Consider the following 11,818-nt stretch of genomic DNA (forward strand, 5'->3'; position numbering starts at 1 on the left):
AATGTTAAATTAAAATGACTAAACTACGAATTGCCGTAATTAATGTTAAATTAAATTTTCTAAACAGTATATTATGTTAAATTAAAATGACTAAACTACGAATTGCGGTTTATAATGTTAAATTAAATTAAGTAAAATACGAATTGCCGTATTTAATGTTAAATTAAAATGACTAAACTACGAATTGCCGTAATTAATGTTAAATTAAATTTTCTAAACAGTATATGATGTTAAATTAAAATGACTAAACTGCGAATTGCCGTATTATATGTTAAATAAAAATGACTAAACTACGAATTGCGGTTGTTAATGTTAAATTATAATTAGTAAACTACGAATTGCCATATTTAATGTTAAATTAAAATGACTAAACTACGAATTGCCGTAATTAATGTTAAATTTTCTAAACAGTATTTAATGTTTAATTATAATGACTAAACTGCGAATTGCCGTTATATAATGTTAAATTAAGATGACTAAACTACTAATTGCCTTAATTAATGTTAAATTATATTTTCTAAACAGTATATGATGTTAAATTAAAATGACTAAACTGCCAATTGCCGTATTTAATGTTTAATTATAATGACTAAACTACGAATTGCGGTTGTTGATGTTAAATTATAATGAGTAAACTACGAATTGCCATATTTAATGTTAAATTAAAATGACTAAACTACGCATTGCCGTAATTAATGTTAAATTAAATTTTCTAAACAGTATATTATGTTAAATTAAAATGACTAATCTACGAATTGCGGTTTATAATGTTAAATTAAATTAAGTAAACTACGAATTGCCGTATTTAATGTTAAATTAAAATGTCTAAACAGTATATGATGTTAAAATAAAATGACTAAACTGCGAATTGCCGTTATATAATGTTTAATTATATACACTAAACTACTAATTGCGATTGTTAATGTTAAATTATAATGACTAAACTACGAATTGCCGTATATAATGTTAAATTAAATTTTCTAAACAGTATATGATGTTAAATTAAAATGATTAAACTGCGAATTGCCGTATATAATGTTAAATTAAAATGACTAAACTACGAATTGCCGTAATTAATGTTAAATTATATTTTCTAAACAGTATATGATGTTAAATTAAAATGACTAAACTGCCAATTGCCGTATTTAATGTTTAATTATAATGACTAAACTACGAATTGCGGTTGTTGATGTTAAATTATAATGAGTAAACTACGAATTGCCATATTTAATGTTAAATTAAAATGACTAAACTACGCATTGCCGTAATTAATGTTAAATTAAATTTTCTAAACAGTATATTATGTTAAATTAAAATGACTAAACTACGAATTGCGGTTTATAATGTTAAATTAAATTAAGTAAATTACGAATTGCCGTATTTAATGTTAAATTAAAATGTCTAAACAGTATATGATGTTAAAATAAAATGACTAAACCGTGAATTGCCGTTATATAATGTTAAATTATAATGACTAAACTACTAATTGCGATTTTTAATGTTAAATTATAATGACTAAACTACGAATTGTGGTTGTTAATTATAATGACTAAACTACTAATAGCCGTATATAATGTTAAATTAAATTTTCTAAACAGTATATGATGTTAAATTAATATGACTAAACTGCGAATTGCCGTATTTAATGTTAAAATAAAATGACTAAACTGCGAATTGCCGTATTTAATGATATATTAAAATTAGTAAACGACGAAGTGCCTTATATAATGGTTTATTATAATGAATAAACTACGAATTGCGGTATTTAATGTTAAATTAAAATAACTAAACTACGAATTGCCTTATATAAGGTAAAATTAAAATAACTAAACTAAGAATTGCCGTAATTAACGTTATATTATGATAACTTAACTGTGATATAAACAAAATGATGATAATAAATAAACTTCGGCAATCAAATTAGATTTTATCAACTATTTTACCATACATTTACACTATATTTCCTTGAAAACAAAATTTAAACATTAACACCTATTATAATATATCATTTTATTCTTATTATATTTATAAAATTGACTACAATTTTGATCATTTATAGACATAATCCTCTCTATATATCAAAAAAAAAAGACTATTTAGATATTAATTAGGTTATTTATTTTACAATTTCAACATATAAGAATAAAAAAAATGTAAATATATATTTAGAAAATAACATAATTATTGACCCATTATTTTTTAAATATATATATTTATTATAAATAATTAATTTAGTTCATAAATTTACAAAATATACATTCATTAATTTTCAAAAAATTACATAACTAAAATAGTAAAATATTTAATAAGTTGTTTTGATCATCATGCTGGGAACCTTTTTAACTCCATACGAAATTTTCATACGAGGCTTTTATGAATGCATTTTATAAAATATATATTTTGTGTCATAATTTTAAAATGAAAATAAGTTATACCATAAATCCTTTTGTCTTATTCGAAGCTCGGGTAGGTAGATCCGAATTACGCTTAGATTCATATATCAATTCCCTCTAATATTCTTTGTCGATCATTCTAATAACATATTAAAATGTCATATTTTTAAAATAAAATTAGTGAGTGGTATGCCATGGCTAAAAGAATCTCAATATTTCTAAATTTATTAATTCCCCTCTTATTTATCTTGTACACTATGTGTATTTTAATATAAATTAATACCTATAAACCTGAAAAATTATCTCAAATTATTAAAATATTTTACAAATATATTTTGCATTTAACATTAATTCAATTATATAGAGATAACAGAAATGTTAAAATAAATTTAATTCGGTGAGCGGGTCAAGTCATATTATTCAAAATTAGAACATATATAAATTGGTAGGACAATTTTTTAATGAGCAAATTTTTAAAACAAAAGACGTGGTAGCCGATTTTATTTAGAAATTATCTCAATGAAGACCTCTAATCTTCGATCATAATAAATCTCACTATATTCATATTATATATTATATAATATATTTATAAAGAAAAATAAATATAATACAAAAAATTAATTTACCATCATCGTTAGTACCATATTAATTTATCAGTGCTACATAACTATCTACGGTGGCCTTTTTCCCCTCATAATTTTTTTCACATTCAAATCACTTATTTTATGTCCCTATGACTTTTATCGGTATGGACATATATATCGTGCCTTCATCACATTTCTCATCATGGAAAATATAAATATTATCATCTGTAATCTTATATATAATTATATTAATATCTTGATACCTAACAAATTATCTCAAATTATTATAAATTAAACTTTGAATCTAATATTAAATCAATCAAATAATTATAGAGGTATATTACGGGCAGGTTACAATATATTTAAATATTTAGTAGGCGTCATATATATTTAAAAAATTCCCCATTAAGCCCTATAAACCTTGCTATATTGTTTTTGTTTATTCAATAAAATTATAAATAAATAAGAATATAATTTACCAAGATTTAATTGCCATAATGCGAGGGTCAATCGACAGATATCGAAACTATGTAAATCTTTGTCTCCTCATAGTTTTTATCCCCAATAAAAGCATTAATTTGGTGTCCCATATTCGATCTCGTCATAGAATACATTTTAGTGCTTTAATGACCTTTCTCGCCATAAATTATTTATTTTATCTCCTCATGATCTATCACGCCATCAAAAGCACATATGTTTTTCGTGATCCTTCACGCCATATTATTTAATAAACTTTATAATTTTTTTTAAAATTTTCTAGATCTTCTAAATTGAGATAGTTTTTTCGAACCTTTAGGTCTCATCAGCGTTATTTTACCATATGACGATGTAATATATTTAGAGATTGTTGTTGATTTATGATTATTTGAACCTACTTCAGCTGTAGATTCCTTTACAAATTTTAAAAGGGATACCCTATCATGTTTACTTAAATCACAATCGATATAATAATCTCCTAGTCCAATTACTGCTCGTTCTAATTCTTTTTCATAGTAAAAGACTTGGTCGGATATAATGGTTATTAATGTATGCAAAGGAACAACCTTTTTTATCATCATCTTTAGGACACTATTCATTGATTCACTGTTGTTATTAGTATAAACTTGTGATATAAACTTGTTCTTTAAAGGTATATACACGTATTCATAAAGTTTTTTTTCGAAACTTTTAAACATATTCTTAAGAAATTTATCATATTTATTAACTATGCAAATATTTCGAAATTTTAACATTTTTTTTCTAAACATAATGTCATCAGTGGAATATATTATTCCATTTTCACCAAAAATCATATTACTTATATATTCTCTTAATCTCATAGGGACCCCTTGACTATTTTTCAAAGAGATTGACAAATTTCTCCTCATGTGAAGTGTGCATAATAAATGTTTGGAAGTATTAAAATTTTTACGTAAAGCCGAAACCATGGCAAATTCTTCGTCGGATCCGAAAATAATATTCTCCACATTAATTTGGTGCTTTTTAAAAACACCCTGTAGCTCAGAAAAAAATATATTATATGTCCGGTAATCTGAATTACCGTGCAAAAATATTGGACCGAAAAATAATGGATGTACTTTATCTTTCAACCCCGTTTTACAAAGAGCTATATGCTTGAACACAGTAGGCGTCACAAAGAGTTCGCTTAAATTGTAGGTTTTATCAACGCTAAGAATACTTCGTTGCTTTCCCGTACAACAAAATTTTATATTTTCAAGCATTAAACGAGTATAAAGTACTATAGCTATAACTTTATCAGGTCTTATACATATATTTTTGATTATCGGATAATCATTTATATTATTTAAAATTAACAGAACTTGATCTGCGAAATTGCTACTATAATCGGTATCATTTTTGTGCAATTCGTTATATTTTAAGTTTCTTATTTGTTTTGTATTTCTTGGTATATTATATATATCTTTTGAAACTATAAATTCCTTGTAAATTTTTCTTGTAGGTTTATCTATAACAACCTTTTTAATTTTCTTTATAACGCTAGGAGGCGTACGAATATATATAATATTCTCATATTTCCTATTCCCATGCCTCAGTTTACCAGGATATATTCCTATGTATTCTACTAAAAAAGTAGGTTCTATTTTCAAAGAACTTTCATCTTGCAATATCTTCAAATATGATATTTTTTTTCTATATTTTAGATCCTTTTTTAATGTACAACTATATTGACATAAGCAAACTACATTATTTAAATTAGGTTGAGGGTTTATAGTACATCTATGATTAGAATTATGTATTTTTCTTAATATGTAAAATACTTTATCTATCATTATATATGGACCTTTTCTTTCGCCATTTTCTAAATCAAAATAACGGTTACTACCACCCGTTTTTTTACCTGTCCATGCTCCACAATCATCGGGGAAACAACTTTTTAAACCATCCTTATTCATTTTTAAATTAATACTATTGTTTACAATAAAAAAAGTATTATTTTTAGTCCCTTGTGGAATTGATTCTAGAATATTTTCTGGTTTCAATAACATATTCAATAATTCATTGTATGTAAATCCTTTACAATGATTCTTAGTGTATATTACACTATCAATACAGTTATCATCTAGGGAATCATGCTTTATTAGCTTATTAACCTTCATATCTTCAAAAGACTTATTTAATAATTCTTCTTTTTTATGTAAACCTTTAGAAAGGATATCTGAATATTTCACAAGATCTTCATTTAAAATATCGGATATATTAGCGGTAAAAGCCACTAAATTTTTATCTTTTATAGGCGTGGAATGTATTATTCTTTTATTATTCCACAATCTTGGTGACGGCAATTCATAATCATAGTCATCGTATATCCTTTCCGATTTAATATCCTTTATATCTGTCAAATCGACTTTATATGGATATATTGGAACAATATCTATATACTTCACAGATTGTTCAAGTGAAATATATGATATATAATATATATCTAATATATCTGTTTTTATTATTTTCAATAAATCCTCATCTGAAATATCTGAGTAATCTTTTAATATTTCTTCATTAAATTCATTTGCTTGTGATGTTTTCAAATTATTGGTAATATTATATGGTATCGATTTAACCACGGTTTTATTATCATTTTTTTTAAATGGATATATACCTAAGAAATCAAATTCTTCGCTCGAAATATATGAACCATCATCAGAGAGTGTTGGTGGAGACTTTTGAAAATCATAATAAGTATGGTCATATATATATTTATCACATTCGATATCCAAAATATCTTTATCATCATTCTTTACCCTATATGTCTTACATACAGGTTGCAGATATATTATATGATTACATAGCATTATCCCTATTGAGGTTTTTGTCCATAAAATATTAATGCCCACTGGTTGCCATATAGGTACAGATCTTCCATAAACCTCACGATTATATGGATTATTATCTTTGGTTTCATGAGCAACAATCATTTCATTTAAGTGATAGGACCCAATTCCTATCTGTAAAGCTGCGCTTGCAGCATATAAATGAGCCATCTCGGCCCACCCTTCAATCGGCGTCAAAACGTCCTTTAATAATTGATCATAAATAGTGTCCCAAATATTTAGGTCATTGTATTTTTTGCTTAATATATATAGGGCAGAATTTATATCGTATGTTGACTTATAAAGTATCATTTCTATGGCAGTTACGCATCTTATATATAAATGATGAATTTCATCACCATAAATTGCCAATGAAAGCGCTCTATAGCAGCAGTTTCCATCTCCTATGCAAGACCTAGGTGAATACCTTTTAAGTAGTTCCGGGCGAAGAGCTTCAAGCAATTTTTTAGAAATTTTATCTAATTTCCCTACATATTGATTATCATTTTCACGAGAGGGATGCTTGTAGTACATGCTAATTAAGGCTAATTCATTGTTAGACGTTGATACATCAGGGGATATTTTTAATCTCATAAATGAGTCTTCTATTTTATAACAATATCTGCAAAAATATGGTGCTTGTAATAAAGCCCAAGTTCTATAAGATTTATCAGGTACACTGAGGCAACACTTATGAACCCATGTATCACAGGTCTTGCAAATACATGCGTCAGAATTGATAACTTTTTTACATTCTTTGCAGAGTAATTTCCTATTTAAATATAAAAATTGTTTATATTAATTGTATTTATATTTAAATCAGAGATGTAGGCCCAAGCCTAAGTCCGGTCCGGGTACACGAGTCGGGCCTTATTTTATTTTTTGTAATATAAAAGGACAGCGCCTTAAATTTTTTTTAAATATTCAGGCCGGGGTTATATTTATCCAAAATTAATATGTTATTTTCAATAATTCAATATTTATAAAGGTTTCATTTATATTGATCATTTATTATAAGGTTAAATATTCCTGTTATTATACAATCAGATGAACCAATTTCTAATGTGAATCATACGTTTATTGTATATAAACATAAGCAAAGAATTATACATTCATCTAATTGTGCTACGTAAAACGATATTATAATGAATAAAGAACAATAAAGGTATTTTTTATTTTCCCCTTTAAATTTCCTAATTTATATGGTTCCACGTCAGTTTGGCCCATAGTCATAATCACTTTAGCGCGGCGACAATTCGGCGCTTATATATTACAGTTGCAATTTATTATAAATTTATTGGTATAAAAAAAGGATCATTAAATAGAAGTCATTTTAAATGTTGGTCCTATTAATTATTTCTTCATTTTTTTACAAATATCTTTTATTTACTAAATATGTGATATCAATTAAAAATTTAATAATATTTTAAAAAAATTAATAACCAATATTTATAACCACTTCCTTGCTGGACCAATTTACCACATTATAAGGTATTTTGATTATTAGCCAATATTATGTAAGCCTGAATATTTTGCGCAGTAGGAAAATTTTGGACTTTCATCTCGAATCTTACATATTATTATGGCCAAAATCTTAATCGACCGTTTTTAAAAGTAGACCCAAATCGGCCGTTTAAGAACACTAATGTTGATCCAATAAAATTAAAATTAAGACTGACTCATTTTAGATTTATTAAAAATCTAAAAAATATTTCTATTAATCATTTAAAAAAATATAAAGTATGCTTAGGCTAATTTTTCGATTTGCCTAACTTTGATCGTAAAGTCATTTGATCGTAAATTTTGTCCATTTTTTTCTGATTGGTCTATTTAATCGCGGTAAATTAAAATCATTTATAACCCTAACCCCAACCCTAACCTTAACCCTAACCCTAACCCTAAACCTAACCTATAAATTAAAAAATCGTCCATTTTGACCAAAAATGGACAAAATGGACCATTTTACGATCAAAATAATACGATCAAAGGAAACCCTCCCAATTTTTCCTATTATAAAATAATAAAAAACGAATTTACCAACATTTTTTTATTTTTATATAAATCAACTATAGAAAATATAAATATACTATATAAAACATGCTAAATAATTAACATTAATTGCAAATTAAAATTATATGCGATCCCCCTTAAATAATCATTAATCGGCGATTTAAATAGTCAGATACAATTAATATAATATTTTAAGCTATATCCCGATACACCTAGCTTGATCTCGGGTGGGATATTAGAAATATATGTTGTCTAAAATTAGACGGGAAAAGGGGGATTTAATATTAAACATAATGTTGGTTTACTATCTTATCGTTTTTATCAAAAAGGTATAATGTTTTTTTAAACTTTTATAATATCATTTTCAATTAGTAAATTTTATAATTTCAACAGCCATAATATAAATAAATTGCGCGTTAATTCGTTTTTATAATATAAAAAATTGGTCTTGGCACCGGGCCGATTTGGGTCTATTTTTAAAAACGGTTGATTAAAATTTTAGCCAAAATATTTTGTTTTATTTTGTTTGATAGAGGTCCAAACCTTTCTTACAACTATCCGCATCCAGGCTTATATAATAATGGCTACAAATCATAATAGATTAGACTGGGGTTATATAAATCCCGGGGCTTGGCATACCACTTAATAAGGTTAAAATTGTATCCTTATATAGTTTTTATTAGTTTACATCTATAGACAATAAATCTGTTGAAATATTTTATTTAATTATTACCAAATTTATATAAAAAATAAAATATTTATGAATTTTTCAAAAACTTTTTACATGACAGAATTTTAATTTCAATTAAAATATATAATCATTTTTATGTAAATTAATTCTTAGCAAAGTTTAAATACTCTACTATAATTTGGGAAAGTTTTATGAGTATTTATTATATCTAGATATTACTTCAACCATGATTAGTCAATTTAGAGCTAGACCGGCTAGCTAAACCATAAACGTCTCTTATGGCAGTTAATAAAAAAAAATTCAAAAATCATAATCTCTCCTTAAGATTCAATCTTAAATATAAAATATTAAAATATTTATTAATAGGGTCTTTTGTAAAAAACGACTTAATCTAATCGTTAAAAAAATTGAGTATACCAAATTCCACATATTTTTTAATAAAATACGAATTTCATAAATAACAAGTGACGTGTTTTAGAGGTAAATATTAAAACGCTACTTTAAATAAATATAAACAATTAAGCTGGTTCTCTGGTTTTTTGGAACTTAATAAATGGGTTAAATATAATTTTGTCAAATATAAATCACTATTTCATTGTGATAATGTTAGTTGTAATGCATTCGCGATATTGCATTCGCTGTAATGTATTCGCTCTAATACATTCGCGATAATGTATTCGCGGTATTACATTCGCTCTAATGCATTCGCTATAATTCATTTGCTATAATACATTCGCTATAATGCATTCGCGATAATCCATTCGCGATAATTCATTCGCTATAATGCATTCGCGATAATTCATTCGCTGTTATGCATTCGCTATAATATTTTCGCGGTAATGCATTCGCGCTAATATATTCGCTATGATACATTCGCGGTAATGCATTCGCTATAATATCTTTTCGCGGTAATCGACATTCGCGATAATGCATTCGCGATAATACATTTCGCGCTAAAAGTTTTGCGGTATTGACGTGATACGATTATTTATACCCATATCGATATTTTGTTTTAATAAAAATATTCATGACCCCCAGACCTAGACACGCCCATTAGGAAGAGTTTGACCTCCTGTTGAGCTGATTTTTTTATTAGCTCTCAATTGATATCCTTAGACGTTTTTAGGAGAAACTGTACGTATACGACCAATAACCTTATAACCATTATAGAGAGGTTTCGGTGATAAGATATTAAATTATATCCGTATTTGGGAAAAAATTATCAAAATTTTTATGGATTGGACTGGACTCGGAAAATATTCCTCAAAATATAGACTTGGATCTTGCTTGGGAAAATCCTTTAAAAACCATTATGGGCTGTGCTAGGAAAAAATTTTCAAAATTATTATGGGTTTAGCTGGGCTTGAGAAATTTTTTTTTTTAAATTATAAGGTTAGGGACCCTTGGAATTTTTTTCTAAATTTGTGACCTAGCAAATCGCGATTCATCTCATATTAATATTTTGAATGTATAGATAAAGATGTCATATTTTTTATCTAGTATAAAATAATGCGATAAAATGAATTAGTTATTTTACAAATAAAAATCTCGCTGTCAATCAAAAATTTGATGATATGAGAATAATATATTTTAAAAATTATAGCTTTTCAAATTTTTTAAATATGTTAAAATTTTATCAAGGGTAATTTTTTTTTCTTGTTTTTTTTTAAATATCGATCGATAAGGCCTTTTTCAATTTATAGTCAACAGTTGTTATTATTTTTTTTTTGAAATTTATAAAATATTTTTTTAAAAAGAATTTCAAAAATATATTTATAGTTTTATATTTAAAACCTCAAATCATCGAAGTAATTTGACTATAATAAACATTACATTTATTAAAATAGTGCAGAGCAGATCCGGGTCAAATGAATTTATGCCGAGCCAAAATAAAAAATCTGAGCTGTTCATAATATTTTGCATAGTATCAAAGACACTAGGTATTCGATTCGTTTATTTTATAAATATTGCTTTGTTTAATTATCACTAAACCTGGGTTCAGGATAAGTTTATAAGATTATACATTATATTTAATTTTGAAATTTTTTAGGTGTTGATATGAACTTTAACTATTACAGGGAAAAGAAAATAGAAAAGAAACCACATAATATACATACAAACATTGATATATAATGTTGATCCAAGGTAGAATTAATAATTTTTCAAATATATTTTAAATTACATAAAATATAATTTACAGGCATAATTTAAAAAAAGATTTTAGTATAATTCTTAGAAAATATTTAACCTCACTAAATATATTAAGGTTTAGGAATAAATTCTTTAAGGCTTTGGCTATGTTAAATTTTTATAGAAATAATGTAGTTTTTAATATTTTTCCTTTCAAATTATAGTTCGTAGTGATATTTTATAGATTATGGCTAAAGTTTTATTTAGATTTTTTTAGGGTAAAATGATATTTACAGGTTTATATTAACTTAATTACAAAAGTCTTCTTCCCGACTACGCCTAAAAATAATTAAATCTATATTTATCTAAGGTAAATTCAATATAATATTAATAAGGATTTTAAGATATATATATAATATAATTAAGATGTTATATCTTAGAATGAAATTGATCTGTTAATCTCATATATAAAAAGATATTTTATTTATCTTTTAATTTCTTGAACATAATTTTTAATTCTGTTAATTTTATTCTATATAAAATTATTAATAATTTTTATCATAATCCTGATATGGGGGCATTAAATAATTTCGCGATCATTGTTATTTTAATGGAGGAATATTGGAGGCGGTTATTATCAATTTCTTCTTCAATATGGAATATAGTAGGAAATACTAAATG

The 11,818-nt window shown here is 25.5% G+C and overlaps 1 protein-coding gene and 1 long non-coding RNA gene across 2 annotated transcripts; one reads left to right on the forward strand and one right to left on the reverse strand.

Moving 5' to 3' along the window:
• Positions 1–2,039: 2,039 nt before the first annotated feature.
• LOC135931759 (uncharacterized) lies at positions 2,040–8,140 on the reverse strand. The gene is made up of 4 exons (XM_065469046.1): positions 3,457–8,140; positions 3,020–3,173; positions 2,436–2,532; positions 2,040–2,368 (listed from the first exon to the last, which is right to left on the reverse strand). The coding sequence occupies exon 1, from the start codon at positions 6,898–6,900 to the stop codon at positions 3,724–3,726; it is 3,177 nt and encodes a 1,058-aa protein (XP_065325118.1). The 5' UTR covers positions 6,901–8,140; the 3' UTR covers positions 2,040–2,368; positions 2,436–2,532; positions 3,020–3,173; positions 3,457–3,723.
• Positions 8,141–10,743: 2,603 nt separating this feature from the next.
• Positions 10,744–11,083, forward strand: LOC135930967 (uncharacterized). Its single transcript, XR_010572898.1, has 3 exons — positions 10,744–10,815; positions 10,855–10,947; positions 11,058–11,083. It is a non-coding gene; the product is annotated as an uncharacterized LOC135930967 (long non-coding RNA).
• Positions 11,084–11,818: the final 735 nt, after the last annotated feature.

Source organism: Gordionus sp. m RMFG-2023, chromosome 1 (assembly GCF_954871325.1).
Source record: "Gordionus sp. m RMFG-2023 chromosome 1, tfGorSpeb1-WG-v2, whole genome shotgun sequence".
Lineage (NCBI taxonomy): Eukaryota > Metazoa > Nematomorpha > Gordioida > Chordodea > Parachordodidae > Gordionus > Gordionus sp. m RMFG-2023.